This window comes from Lathyrus oleraceus, chromosome 5 (assembly GCF_024323335.1).
Source record: "Lathyrus oleraceus cultivar Zhongwan6 chromosome 5, CAAS_Psat_ZW6_1.0, whole genome shotgun sequence".
Classification (NCBI taxonomy): Eukaryota; Viridiplantae; Streptophyta; class Magnoliopsida; order Fabales; family Fabaceae; genus Lathyrus; species Lathyrus oleraceus.
In genome coordinates this window covers 90681495-90697840 of record NC_066583.1, presented here as the reverse complement: position 1 = coordinate 90697840, position 16346 = coordinate 90681495, and the positions used below count along the sequence as shown (strand labels likewise).

Sequence of the window (16346 nt, the reverse complement as noted above, 5' to 3'; positions counted from 1 at the left end):
CAAGCTCAGTTGATATGAATTTCTTTCAACTTTCAAAATCATTTTTTTCATCCTATATTGGGACCCGTTTATTTTGCCTTTTTTAAAAAATAATTTTTATAATGTTACATATTTTAGTATAAAAAAAAATTTTATAAAGAAATTTTTCATAAAAGCTTCAAATGAAAAATTGGTTTGAATAGTTATTCTTAAAATGTTATTTGAGATATTTTATCGAAAAAAAATTTGGATATCAAATTTTTAAGAAATCACTTAATTTTAAAGCTATTTTAAATAGCTTTTCATAAAAATCATTTTTAAGATACAACTTTTTGAAAAAATTGTGATTTTGACTATGTTTTGATCTTCAATAATATGTATTTATGTTATAGAATGAACAATTCAATCTTTTAATTTATAAAAAACAAATTTAAAAAAACTTTTAATATTTTAAAAAATATTTTTATAAAATCCATTTTCAAAAATAAAAAGAAAAAATCCATTTTTTTTAAACTAAAAACAAACTATCCCATAAATAACCAGCACGCATGGTAAAAATATTATATAACACCGAGTGAAGACATATCATATAGTGATATTTTATATGAGCATGAACATGTCAATACTTTAACAACTTTATACGACGAAAGACATTACCAAAAAGCCCTACTTTCAAATTCAGAATTATATGCCATGGGATATTCTAGAATAAAAACCATTACATCATTGCTACTAAGCATCCAAAAAACCAATACAATTAGTCGATAAACCTTAACTTTGATTGTTATCGTACAAAATACTCACTTCAACGCTTCCTTCTAAATCCTCCACTTGTCAAGGATTCATTCGATACACATGCAGTGTGTCTGGTGGAGAAGTTACAATAAATCTCAGTATCTCACCTTTGTTCAACCTCTTATCCTTGGCAAACATGTACCAGCCTTGCCCAATATACTTCTCATCTCTATTCCTTTTTGCTGTGTACAACACATTCATATGATCTTCCGACTTGATCCTGGTTAAGACACAATTTTGCAATATTTCTAGAAAAATGCTGCACAACATTTTTTCCATGACCAAACTGGTTCATTCACCTCGGCAACATGGTTTTTTGGTTAATTCATCTCAACAACATGATTTTATGGTTCAACATCGATTTTTCTTCCTCTTATCCCGTGGCGGCTAAAAAAAACTTATGAGATACGTAAAGAAATTTTCCTTTATTAAAACCACAATTGAATGCTAGCTATAATACCCAATCCAAACCTTCCATTACACATCCATCACCACTGATATATACAACTACAGTTACAATTATATTATATATTTGTAATATTTTAAACTTAATTTTATAAAAAAATTATTAATTTATAAACATAAAAAACTTGTTTACATCAATGTATTATAAAATATATATAAAAAAAAATTATCATTGAACTCTAGACTAACCGTTACATCCATTTAATAAAAAAAATTATATTTGTCACAAATATTTATTTTTATGTTCATATTTAAAAATAATTTTGATTTTAAAATTTTATAACTCAACTGATTTTATATTAAAAAAAACTTTAAAACTCAAAACAAAAACTGATTTTAATTTTTAAAATAGAAAAAAAAAAGGGTGTTGAACTATTGATCAGGTACTGATTGACAAATTCCTAACAATAAGAACCTACTTTTATATAAGTGAATGTATAAGACATTAATCATTGGCAACCATTGCATCAGCAACAAGGCTATCCTGCTTCTTAATAATCAGCCTCTTTATGGAGGAGCGTTCTTTGCCTGATGAAGTTTCTTCAGCATCAACAATGATTGAGTCCTCTTCTCTGAAATCTCCCCTTAAAACTCCCATAGCTATTTCATTTTCTACCAATTGTTGTATTACTCTTTTAACTGGTCTTGCCCCAAAATTAGGATCAAAACCCAATACACCAAGAAGATTAACAGCTTCTTGTGTGTAATGAAGATCAATTTTCTTCTGTTTGAGCCTGTACTTCACACGTTCCATCTGCAGCAGATCAGAAAACATATATTAACATACATATTCAGCCATAAACAAGAATCAAATAAAGCGTTTCACAAGATACAGTCTCTTTTTCCAATCCCATTACCAAGATCCTAGAGTAGTTTCTACTTTCTACACAGAGACTTAAGAAAATGACAGAACATAGATATTATTCTAATGGTGCTGTTAGTGTTGTTCTCCTATTAGAGTAGGATATCTGAAATTTTCGTTTACAAGATAAAGTTATAAAAATAAAAACACCAAAACCAACTATTTCACTCCACATTTTCTACTCTGATAAAAGAATAAGTTGTCCTTATAAATATTAAATTACTATAAAATTTTCAGACTCCAAAGAAAGGAAAGAAGATAATGAGGTTGATAAAGGTAATATGAGCACAGAAATTACCTGAAGCTCCACTATTTTTCCGATCTCATTGGAATCCAAAGGCTGGAAAACTATATACTCATCAATTCGATTCATGAATTCTGGGCGGAATGTTTGCCTAGCCAACTCAACAACTTGCCTTTTCATCTGATCATAAACTGCACTTTTGTCATCCTGTGTGCTGCGAAGGGTTTCAAGTATGTAATGGGAGCCGATGTTTGAAGTCATAATCACAACACAATTTGTGAAGCTAACAGTCCTTCCTTGAGAATCAGTAATCCGTCCATCATCCAGCAATTGCAACAAAATATTGAAGACATCGTGATGTGCTTTTTCTATTTCATCAAATAGTACCACAGAGTAGGGTCTTCTGCGGACCACTTCAGTTAGCTGACCACCTTCTTCATAACCAACATAACCAGGTGGAGCCCCAACTAAACGTGAAACAGCGTGTTTCTCCATGTACTCACTCATATCGATTCTAACAAGAGCATTTTCTGTGTTAAACAAGTAATTGGCCAAAGCCTTTCCAAGCTCAGTTTTGCCAACACCGGTCGGACCCATGAACATAAAACTTGCAATTGGTCTGTTTGGGTCAGACAATCCAGCCCTTGAACGGCGTATTGCATCAGCCACAGATTTTACAGCAATATCCTGACCAATCACCCTCTTATGAAGAACCTGTTCCAGCAAAACTAACTTTTCTCTCTCTGTTTGTTGGAGGTTTGATAGTGGTATACCAGTCCATTTGCTTACAATCTCAGTGATATCAAGGTCGGTGACCTCTTCACGAAGAAAAGATTGTCCAGAGTTTTGGAAGTCAACTAGATTTTTTTCAGCTTCTTCTAATTGGCGCTGAAGGGACATCAAAGTTCCATATTTGAGCTCAGCGGCACGGTTCAGGTCATAATCACGCTCAGCAGCTTCCATCTCTAGGTTGACTCTATCAATCTAAACATGGTTAAAACATGTAAGAACCATAAATTTATGGAGTGATGACGAGAGAAGGAGAGCAGGATTTATAATAATGGCGACACAAAAACCAAATATTACCTCTTCTTTAATTGATCTTATCCGAGTCATTAAAACTTTTTCACTGTCCCATTGCTCTGCCAATTCTTTCTGCTTCTGTTTAAGTAAACTCAAATCATTTTCAAGCTTACTTAATCTTTCTTTAGAAGCCTTGTCAGTGTCATTTTTCAAAGAGAGTTTTTCCATCTCCAGTTTCAAGACCGCTCTATCTATCTCATCCAATTCTGTAGGCTTAGAGGTGATCTCCATCTTCAGTTTCGCAGCGGCTTCGTCGACAAGATCAATAGCTAAAGGAAGAAATTTAATTATGTATCAGAATAAACATATCAACCAGAAAACTTTCCTACCTGATGACATCAGGTGACTAGTTTTAACTTCTAGAACATAATAACCACAAAGATCTGAAGGCTTAAGAGAGAGGGGGGGATGCGAGAGAAATTCTCTTTCTTTTCATTATGAAAAGCTTGTTATTTTAGTAGGATTAAAAAAATCCAAATTAGTAAAGTGAACAGAAAAATAAACTGTTATAATAACTCAACTCTTGTCATATAAATGCTAGAGTCAAAACCTACCTTTGTCTGGTAGGAAGCGTTCCGTGATGTATCGATCTGCAAGGACTGCAGCTGAAACAAGTGCACTGTCTGATATTTTGACTCCATGATGCAATTCATAACGCTCACGCAACCCTCGGAGAATGGATATTGTATCTTCAACAGATGGTTGACAGCAAAATACTTGTTGAAATCTACGCTCAAGTGCAGGATCCTTCTCAATGTATTTTCTATATTCATTCAATGTAGTTGCTCCTATACATCGAAGTTCCCCTCTTCCAAGCATTGGCTTCAACAAGTTTCCAGCATCCATTGCACCACTTGTAGCTCCTATTAGTTAACCAAATGACCAAAAACACCATATTACTTATTAGTTAATTGCAGAGCTGGAACAGAACTAGGGTGGACGATGCTTAATCAATCAGAACGTCACGCCAATCTTGTTAAAAGTGAAGGCAATCATCAAAGGCAAATGTACAAACTTAGAAACAGAATATTTGATATTTAACTGATTAGAATATCGATTATAGAGTGCAGACAGTTGTTTACTGCATTATTTTTTCAGTCAGTTGCTTTGAGGGAATAGATCAATTAGTATACTCATTAATTGAATATTATAACCAAGAACAGTTATCAAACGTTTATTATACTTGGGGAGGAGTGCACAGAAGGTAGGTGGTTATGACTAGTGTACTACTCCAACCAATTATCTGAAAAGTTTAAGCAGTTAGTTGAAGACATGTGTTCTTAGCAAGTAGATGGAGCAACCTATATTGTGCTAGAAGTCTAAAACTCAACTATTTTATTAGAGAAAAGGGGATGAGTGGATCAAACTCTAGACTACTGAGTTATAGAGGATTTAATACCATGACATCATGAAGCAACTATCCTGAAAGCATAAGCGATTAGGTGAATGCATGTGAATGGTTATACTTATATTGTGTCTTAGCAAATAGAAAGTGCACGATATTCTCAATATTGAGATTATAACTTGTACAGCTCTGAGAACAAAAACAAATACCAACCTGCACCAACAACAGTGTGTATTTCATCAATAAACAAAATTATTTGCCCATTTGATGCTGTAACTTCCTTTAGGACAGCTTTCAGCCTTTCTTCGAAATCTCCACGGAACTTAGCACCAGCAAGTAATGAACCCATATCAAGGGAGATCAACTACAAAGCACCAAGAGTGAAAGCAAAAGTTTAATACCAATTTAAACAAAAATAATACATCCCTAGAAAGGCTTACTACTTTAGACACCATAGTGGTGGGTCAAATTCTTCTTTAGACTCTGCATGCTGAAGATTAGGAGGAGCTTTACGGCAACACGACCCCCTTTATACAATATTACATTCCTATATTAAATAAAAGGATGTATACCATTTAATAAGATTTTCCAAGGTCAATGATGAATTCATAATCTGTTAAGAGCCCAAACAAAAAGCTTGATGAGGATCAAGGAAACTGCCAAAGTCTTAAATAGAAAAAATAAATACTTGTGAGACAATAATTTGCAACAGCAGCATTCTTAAATTATATCTCTCACACCACCTTAAATGTATGTTATCAATATAAGATGCATGCTTAGTATTTTAAAATATCTAGGAGATCTTCTTTATCTCTATGTGTAGGTAGTAGGGTGGAAGGGAACAGGGGTACTGTTTATAAATTATAAAGTATCTAGGTTTTGTGCTCAATCTTCTAAGTTACAGAACAAAATAAACCTAATTACATTCAATGTGAGAAAAATTAATTTTAGGGTTTCAGAAAAATGTGACACCACCAGAAAGCAGCTAGATTAGACATTTTCAAAAAATTCACACAATCAGCCTGCATTGAGACTTGAAATTACGTCAAACACGTAACTCAATTTAAATTATCATTTTATAATCAAGTGAAGAGAGAAAATAGGAGTTCAACCTTTCTGTTCATCAATGGCTCTGGAACATCTCCACGCACTATACGTTGTGCTAATCTGCAAAAATAGTGAAAAAAGTTAAGCAGCTGCCACCCTAAATGATAAGATACAACACACGCAGCAAAGGTAACATATAGTTTGGCATTAAAAATTTACGCTACTGCCTCTCTAAATCAATCACACGTATGTTCAAATTGTGGCACTTTTTCAACCCTGTTGGAACTTGAAGCAGTTTGATTAAAAATACTACTCCAAAAGCATGTTGTAGGTGTTTAATTGGCTGCATTATATGGTAAAACACTAGATGGGTACTAATGTCTTGACTGATGTCATGACATGTATGTGTGACTACACTGTAGTTACTGCAGGACTAGCTAACACAGGATTTATTGAATGTCAAACTGGATGCTGTGACATTCATACCTGTCAACAGATACTAAGGAATAGAACAGCAGGTGTTCTGTTAGAACTTAGTATTTATTTCCAGTCTGGTTATCAAGGAAGGATCAGACCTGGCATAAGGCCTACTGACTGAATGTCAAACTGGATGTTATGACATTCATCATTGACAGCAGCTACTGAACATTAGACAGAGTGATGTTCTGCTATACTTCACCATGTAACTTAGTTTGTTCTTCAAGAGAATAACAGAACTAACTTAAGGCCAAATGTGTAAATGTTAAGTTGGACACTTTGACATTTATTAATGTAAGCTGTTACTGTAGTATGGTCATTTTGATCATGTACAGGTCAGCAAAATTGTACAGTCTGTTTTCTGGAAAAACAGACTCAGCATATGGACCTTGATGTCAAGCTGAATGTCGTGACATTCATGCCTGACAGCATATGCTATATTGTAGGTTGTTCAGTTTTCTGTTTCAGCTTTTTCTCAGGCTATTCTTCAGGGATTCAACAACTGAGAGAAAATCCAGGAAATCAACAACCAAGCTACATTCAATGAACCTAACAAATAGCCTATTTGTTAGTAACCTAAATGTTGAATTTATGGGAACTCGCGTGACCTTAAATTCAGGAGAATACAGGTGCAAAAGCCCAGGATACTGCAATATAAAAGGAAGGCGTTCCTTCATTCAGTTTCAGGGATTTTGAGGCGTGAAGATATTGTGTGTCCATCATACTTCACTGCTGTATTTTTGTGAGTCTTGTATTAGACGTATCTTGTAAGCCAAGCCATGATAGCTGTGGCATAGGGTGTTCATTGAGTTGTAAGTGTTGTGTCGCTCAAAGCTTTTAAGCGTGAGTGCTGTGTATCTTGATTAAAGCTGTGAAGCACAATCAAGAGTTGTTTGAAGTGTGACTTCAACTTGTCTTTAATATTGTTTAAAGATAGTAATCACTGAGGTGATTGAGGGGGAGTGAGTAGGAACTCTGATCTTAGGTTAAGATTGAAATTGCATTGGATAGGGATTAAGTGATAAGTTGTAAACGGGTGAGTTTAGCTTTGAATTGATACTACTAATAGTGGATTTCCTCCCTGGCTTGGTAGCCCCCAGATGTAGGTCATGTTGGACTGAACTGGGTGAACAATTACTTGTGTTATTTACTGCACTTACTGTTAAGTTCTGCATAATCCTTGTCTGTGCAGAATTGGATGTCATAACAACCAGTGTGACATTCAAAGTCTGATAACTAGAATTTCACATGTTATGTGTTTGCAATCCATACATTCCATGGCCAGAGCTCATTGCAATTACACACAGTATGTATCAGAAAACGCAGGACATATTGCATGCTTCAGGATGAAACCATGATTCAAGACTTTGATTACTTGACTTAATTCCAATGAAGGAAGATGTTATAAACACGTGTTAGAAAGTAGCACAAAAGAACAAAATTCCTTGGTAATCAAACCATTCTGTTCTGATAAAACAATGCACAGGTCATTCTATTGGGAAATGCTATATTCAAGACGGGATCTTACAGGCAAAAGAATAAGAGACAAATAAATTGGGAATCTAAAATACATGAACAGAATGCATTCTAAGCATATAGGAGAAGGTTACCTATAGCCCCTAACTCAATATTAACAAACATGTGAAAAGTCAAAACTACGCATATACGAAGAATATGCACAAAGAATAAGGCAGACATAATGAACAATAATAACAACAAGTCCAGTTGCATAACAAATTTGAAAGAATTGGTATAAAATAATGTTAGACAAACCCTTCAGCAATTGCAGTTTTCCCCACACCAGGTTCACCAATAATAACTGGATTGTTTTTTGTTCTCCTTGACAATATCTGGATACAGCGCCGAATTTCATCATCTCGACCTATGACAGGATCAAGCTTTCCGCGCCTAGCAAGTTCAGTCAGGTCATTTCCATACTTGTCCAATGCTTCATATTTCCCCTCGGGATCTGTACAGAGTTAATTCACAGTAATAATACAAATTGTTACTCAGAAATGCTGACAAACAAACAAAAGTAACTAGAAAGGATACCAGTAGTCCAGTAGAGACAAAATACAATTTCCCAGAATAACTTCATAATTCAAGTAATAGCTTAGACATATATAATATTAAAAGGAAGAGAGGGGTACAGCAAATGATTTGATCATCAAAATCAGATTTTGATTCGTAACCTGAAAGCAGGTAAAGGGAAATCAATATGCACTATAGTCACTCAGAAATTGATTGAAACAACAGGTTCCTTTAAATTAAAATATGACCAATTTATAACTCAGTGTCTGGGTTATTAGTCCCATTTACACCATAGCTTATAAGAATCATAAGCAAACATGGCTTTTTTATTTTCATCCTATCAAACTCAATACATTTCTATACTTCTATTATGATTTGGTTTTCTCATAATTTTGGGTTGGGCCTAACTCTTCCCTACAAAATCGACTTGTAGGGTGAGGATTGCCTCCACTTATAAAACAACACAGGCCATATCTCTTAGCAATGTGGACTAAATTGACCCCTTCGAACCCAACACAATGAAGGTGTTGGGGGCTGCAATGAAGGCAAGCCAAATACCGCAATTAAGGCGACTAGGGACGGACTGCAATTAAGGCGGAAAATCCAACAGGTTTCAAGTGTATTCATAATTTTAACTTTTATGTTAAAAAGATAGAACTAATCATGCCCTCCCATATTTCTTCTAAAAATAAGAAACCATTAAATGTAAAGGCATACTTTGATCAGTTACTCTTTGACTTCCACGAATAGCCTGTACAGCATCCTTCAAAGTCTTCTCGCTAAGCTGAAGATTTTTAAATAACTGCTGCCCAAACCTCTTATCCGAATGAAATGCTAGCAAAAGGTGTTCCACAGACACATACTCATCCCCCATTTCTTTCTTGTGCCTTTGAGAGTTGTCCAAAACAGAGCTCAGATGCGAACCAACAATAGGACCAGAAGTGTCACCTGTAACCTGCCAAATAAAACAGCAGGTAAGAATTCTCTAGAATATCAACTAAAGTATGTTGCCAGTAACCAACCACATAAACAGACCTTAGGTTGCTGAGCTATAAAGTTATCAGTAGCTTGTAGAACTGATGTGTTGTCTAATCCCGCCTTAGTGAATATCCTTCTAGCCAAACCATCCTTTTGCTCCAAGAGTGCTTTCATTAAATGCTCAGACTCCACAATTTGTTGTTTATTGACTCGTGCCGCGTCAACTGCACCAAGAATACCCTCCCAAGCCATTTCTGTGAACTCCGACTGTGCTATCTGATTAAATAAATACAAAAAAATACATCACTAAATCAGACCGACAAACATATCTTAAATTCTTGACTTGAAGGTGAATCCTAATTTCAACTTCCATTTTTATCTCAACCAATCTCACCGTTCACTAATCATAATTTAACAAGTGCTTAGTACCAGAAAAACGTTCTGAATTGATAATGAAATTGAACTAGGGAAAGAGTGAGAAAGCATTGACGAAACCTGAGAAGCTCCGGCGGAGCGGCGGGAAGGATTGGAAGCGTGAAAATTGCGAGTGAACGAGTGGGAAAGGAACTTAGCGGAGGTGACATTGGTGGTTCCGTGCATAATCCGAGAGCGTGAAAGAGGAATCCTCGCGTTGTCCGAAGCATGATGATGGAAGCTTCCGTTGAAGAGTGGAGCGGAGAGAGAACGTGTGAGAGGGGGTTTCGTTCTAGACGCCGTTACGGCGGCGATGACTGATTTGGTTAGCTTTGGAGCTTTTCTGGTTGCCATTGAAGATTAACACGATAGCAAATACGTTTGATTAGTGAGTTGCGTTGGGTTTAAGTTTTAGTATTGGGGAGTGAGGTGTTGTGAGAAAATAATGAAGAGAATGGGTTTCTCTGGAAGCTTGGAGAAGGGGGCAAATGAAGCTTGTGGAAATAGAATGTTCCAAGTTATTTCACTTCAATGGTTAAATTCAATCGTTTATCAAATTGCTCGCAATCCATTAGTAAAAAATACTCAAATCAAATGTGAAAGAAAAGAAAATGAATAGAAAAATGGAAAATATCTTTTATATTAACAATCTTGATAGGATTTTTTTAAAATAACGTGTTGTTTAAAAAAATCAAAATAATCATATTTTTAAAAAAAATATTAAAATTATTTTTCAAATAAAAAAATTTCTCTCAAATAACAGAGGGTATGATATATGTTTATATATCATGTCAGTGTATATGGCACATGCATACATTCTCTAAGAGCATGGGTATGTGTTGTCTTGTTTTTTTCTATTTTTTTTAACAACAAAATAATATTAAATAAAATATTAAATAAAAAATAAATTATAATAGTATTCATTCAAATAGAATTATACAATGATTGGATAGAAATTTAATGACCCGCTCGATCGTAATGTCCATCAGTTCCACAATCCGGCACATTCGCTTGCCTTCGACATCTCCCATGATTTCCCTGAGGTGTTTGGGGTCTCCTAATATTCACCTGAGTCAAAGTTGGTTGATGCGAGGTTCTTGGGATATTAGTGTCATCAAACAAATCATCGATCATATCTCTCCAATAGTCGGTGTTGCCGTAATTGAGTTTGGTGCCCATGTTGTCGTAGTTGGGTTGTGTTGGTTAGGTTACGTGTGGACTGGCTGGTTTTGTATTTGGGTGTGGGACATGAATTGGTTGCGGGGTTGGGTGTGTGTGGGTTTGTAATCATGTTCGATTGGTGGTTGGGTAAATCTAGTATGGTGATATTGTGAGGTTGGTCGTTGGGTTTATGTGGGTTGACATTGTTGTTGAGGTAATGGTGTGGGGTTGGTTGTTGGACGGGGGTTGTTTGTTGAGCGTATGATGACGAAGCCCGTTGGCATGGATCAATCAAATACCTCGGGTCAGACACAAATTGTGTCGTTGTAACCGACATATACCAATTTATATAATTTCAAGTTGGTCTAGCATTCTGCATGATAGGCTCGGTTATGATTCGCTGATGTCGCTGCTTCCATTGACAACACGTCTCCCTATCAAACTATCTCCGATCGGAATAATTCCATTGGGCATCGACTCTTAGTTGATGTCATTGTCCCAAACATGTCGGGGGATCTGAGATCTATTGGTACATGTCGAACTACAGTTTGACACGGTCACTCTGGTGCTTCTCCGCAATAGTGAACCTGATGGTTGTTGTTTTTGCAATCCAAATTGCCACATCCTCGGGGTTAACCTCTTCGAGACCCAGATACGACCTTCAGATAAACTGTATTGAAAAAATACATGATTATGAGATTTGTAAATTGGTAATATTGAAACTAAATTTAGGTTCTAATGAGTTGTTTAGTTGTAATATATCATCTGATCTAAGATGATCTATAAGATTTCGATAGACTATTATAATGGGTTTGGGACATTTGTTGTAGTTCATCCCTATAAAATTCCACCGAAATCGAAAAGAGTGAAAATAAATCATTTTCAGTTACTTGTAGTATAAAGTAAGCAAGTGGAAATAATGAGATGAACTTACTTTGCTGCAAAAGGCAATGTGAAACTATTCTCGTTAACGGGGGCGAGTGACAACATTCTCGATCAACCTCATGCTTGGAGCAAAAAGTGCAAGAATAAAACGAACAAGTTCCCTTTTGTGAGTTTTTACAAAAAGAATTATATAGATGAGACAAAATAGTTGAACCTCAAATATATGTTCCTATTTTATTTATGTTTCTTAACAAAGGAAAATACATAATATTTACCATATTATCAGTAGTTTTAGGAAATAAAAAATTATCAAATAGTAACATAATATAACACTTAGTTTTAATTATTTTTTCATACTCAGTCGAATCTGTAGTTAATATTATACTTGAATAATGTTGTTTAAGATACTTTAAATTAATATCTTGGCCCCCTTATTGTGTCTTCGCACAAAGGGGCACCCAAAAGTTCTTCGCATATTGCATTATCTTGATTAATTCTACCATTAACATCCTTACCTTCGATAGGTAGACCCATTAACATGTACATGTCATCTAGTGTGACGGCACATTCACCGAACAGAAGGTGAAATGTGTGTGTCCCGTGTCTCCATATTTCTACCAAAGCGAGGATAAATTTGTAATCAACAGAGTATGAGACTAAGTCGAGTAAATGACCAAAATTGTCTGCTCGTAAATATGGTTATATCAATTCGTCGTGTGGTACATATTCACGTACACGACAACGAAATCTCTTTGGTTTCTAACAAAAACTAATTAAGGAAAAGTATTAACGACAAATTTAGTAATACATTTGAAATAATAACTTACAAACTTCGTAATGTTGTTGATAGTTCCTCGATGTGTCTCACACATGGTTAACATGGCCATTTTTTGGAATACTTCTGAGTGTTTATTACTGATAAAGTGTATATGTTAATTGTGTTTTATGGAAATGAGGTGAGATATAGACATATGTATCGATGGGATAAAGCATTCACGTGAAAGTTTTTGCATGGAGCCTGCAACTAATGTGTCATACCCAATGGCACATGGGCGTATTTTTCTATACATGCGTCAGTCAAAGTGGTTATTCCTAGGGTTATGCATGCAAAGTAGTGTGGCAGACTGGTAGGCTAGGGAAGTCGACTCATGGTGGCATGCATGGAATGGTGCAGAACACGTGACAAGCCATTGCATGTGGCGCCTTTGTGGAAAAAAATAAAGCATGTGACATACCATATGGTGCATGGGTTCATTTATGCCATGTTGTTTGAATCCTATTTAAGTGCATGCGTATTTATTTTAGAACCAACTCATACTGCATTATCACCACCAGTACACTAAAATACATTGTATTTCACAAAAATGGTTCATTCACCAAAATACATGATCAACGCTCACATTAATAGTGATACATTTAAATGTGACTTATATGGTTTTACTCGTAATACCGATGTTACTCGGTTTACAATAAATAGATGATCAAATTTTTCACATTTGAAAGAGAGAATAAAGAAGAAGTTACAGTGTGGTATGGTGGCATAAATCATCTACAAAAATCCAATTACTTTTGCCAACAACCAAGTCAAGTTTTTTCGGCTAAAGGTCGGAGATGATGAAGATGTTCAAAATATGTTTCTCAGTCATGAACATTTCAGGTTCAACGATATTGAGTTGGATATTTTACTACAACAAAATAAGTTGTCTCAGATTGTTGATTCGTCACAAGTGTTTTGTGAAATTGACAATAACGAACAAGTTGAAGTCGATGTTATTGACGAGGAAGAAGAAGAAGATGATATATTGGTTGATCATATGATGAACGATGACACTGTCGACCATGATCAAGAGCCTCTACCTTCGGGTCATATGTATTGTCTTCCTTAACACATGACAAACTTAAACTTAGATGCAGACGAACCATCCTCAAGTATATTTTACAATTCGTATATGTAGACAAAAGGATCTTTAAAACTAGGAGACAGGTTTTGCACAAAAGAAGATTGTGCGAGAGCTATAAAAAATTATCACCTGGAAATCTCAATTGATTATACTGTCGATCGCACTAATGTGACGAGGTACAAGATCTTGTGTCGTAATGTGCTCTACATGTTCTGGCTCACAGCATCATACATTATCTAATTAGGTCTAACTCACACTTGCATAATCACTAATTCGATGCAGGATCATTGCAAACTCAACTCTCAATTAATATGTGATGAAATTTTGTTTGTCATTAGCAAGAATCCGTCATTGAAGGTAAGTACAATAATCTCGCATATCGTTACACGATACAATTATACTCCCTCGTACAGGAAGGTATGGATATCTATGACTAAGGAGGTTGAATGAGTATTCGAAAATTGGGAGGATTCGTACAAAGAACTTCCCTAATGGTGGCACTTAAGAATTATGCTTCGGGGATTGTTGCAATTTTGGAGACCCTGTCGACATATACCCAGTCAGGACTTGTGTTAGTGGAAATGGAATATTCCACCAAATCTTCTGGGCGTATGAACCATGCATCAAAGGTTTTGAATTTTGTAAACCTGTTATACAAATTTATAGAACATGGTTGTACATAAAATGTAAAGGAACACTACTCATGGCAATGACACATGTTGGTTCTAAGTGTTGGCAGCAATTTTGGTAAAACAAAGAGTGTTCACAAGATGTTGCATGTGATGTCTTAACATAAGATATCTATGTACTTGCTGGTGTTTAAAAACATAATTATGCAGGATTGTTTCAGGATGTCACATATGATGTCATGACATCTGATATAATGTACCTACTGGATATTTAAAATGGAATTATGCAGGATTGTTCCAGGATGTCATACCCGATGTCATGACATCTGTACACAGAACATTCAGGGTGAACGTTATGTGTTATGTGATTGCGCTTTTAATGGAAATCTATGTACGATTGAAGATCTGATTTGCAAACGCATTCAATCATTAATTACAACCAGATTTACTTATTTTCCAAAGAGATCTAACCAGCTGTCATGAGAAGATTTAATTGGGAAATAGTTTTAGGGTTTTTGTGATATCCAAGCCCAGCCAAACGATTCTATAAATAAGGCATGGAACATCTGGTTTTATACACAAGAAATACTGAGCGAAATATTGAGAGAGAATAAGGGTTTGTGTCTTGTGTGGTCGTGTGACTTGTAAGCCATTCAATTCATCCATAGATGATTGAATTGGTTTGATTTGTGAGTTGTAATTTGTCACTCTAAGCTTTTAAGCATGAGTGTGTGTCTACTTGATTGAAGTTGTTAAGTAAGATCAAGTGTGTGTCTACTTGATTGAAGCTGCTAAGTAAGATCAAGTGTGTGTCTTTGAAGAGTGTCTTCTTTTCATAAGTAATTGTTGTTTAAAATCACTGGTGTGATTGAGGGGGACTGAGTGGGTTCTCATATCTAAGAGTTCTTAGGTAGAAGTCACACGGGTAGAGATTAGGTGAAAAAGACTGTAACTTGTGGAGTGTACTGAGAGTCTTTGAACTGATTCTATTTAGTGGATTTCCTTCCTGGCTTGGTAGCCCCAAGACGTAGGTGAGTTGCACCGAACTGGATTAACAATTGCTTGTGTCTCTTGCATTACTATTCTTTATCTCTATCCTGTTTGTTTTACTCAGATATTAGTGTCGTGACATTACCTTCGACATCTCATATCTGATACCAGAATTTCAATTGGTATCAGAGCAGGCATCCTGCTCTGGTTCTGGGTGAGATTTAGGGACAATACTTTCTGGTACTATGGAGAGAGATGGAGGATCTGTTCACAGGCCACCAATTTTGGATGGATCTAACTATGACTATTGGAAACCTCGAATGGTAGATTTTCTAAAATCTCTTGATAATAAGGCTTGGAAGGCTGTGTTAACAGGTTGGGAACATCCAGTAATTACTAAGGAAGGGGAAGCCACTACTGATAAGAAGCCTGAAGAACAATGGTCCAAGGAGGAGGATGATCTAACCCTTGGAAATTCTAAAGCATTAAATTCCATATTTAATGGAGTAGACAAGAATATCTTCAGATTGGTAAACAACTGTGAGGTGGCTAAAGATGCTTGGAACATTCTCAAAACCACTCATGAAGTCACCTCTAGAGTGAAGATGTATAGACTACAGCTGCTCACCTCCAAGTTTGAAAATTTAAGGATGAAAGAAGATGAAAATATTCATGAATTTCATATGAGTATCCTTGAAATTGCTAATGCCTCAGGAGCCCTGGGAGAGAAGATGTCAGATGAAAAACTAGTAAGAAAAATACTCAGGTCACTCCCTAAGAGATTTGCTATGAAGGTGACAGCCATAGAAGAGTCTTAAGATATCTCCAATATGAGAGTTGATGAGCTAATTGGTTCCCTCCAAACATTTGAGATGGGAATGTGTGATGGATCTGAAAAGAAAACCAAAAGCATTATCTTCATGTCTAACTCAGAGGAGGAAAATGGTCAGGATGATGATGAAGATCTTGTAAATGATATAGCAATGCTGGGAAGACAATTCAACAGATTGTTGAAAAAGATGGATGTAAGATCTAAGGCTAATGTCAAGAACATCTCATT

At 35.6% G+C, this 16346-nt stretch overlaps 1 protein-coding gene across 1 annotated transcript; it reads right to left on the bottom strand.

The window, feature by feature from the left end:
* Positions 1 to 1557: 1557 nt before the first annotated feature.
* LOC127087773 (chaperone protein ClpB4, mitochondrial) lies at positions 1558 to 10246 on the bottom strand. Its single transcript, XM_051028703.1, has 10 exons — positions 9802 to 10246; positions 9364 to 9582; positions 9046 to 9283; positions 8071 to 8266; positions 5886 to 5940; positions 4987 to 5137; positions 3983 to 4291; positions 3432 to 3697; positions 2400 to 3329; positions 1558 to 1993 (listed from the first exon to the last, which is right to left on the bottom strand). Exons 1-10 carry the CDS (start codon positions 10072 to 10074, stop codon positions 1685 to 1687), a joined length of 2946 nt encoding a protein of 981 aa, XP_050884660.1. The 5' UTR covers positions 10075 to 10246; the 3' UTR covers positions 1558 to 1684.
* Between the last annotated feature and the right edge of the window lie 6100 nt (positions 10247 to 16346).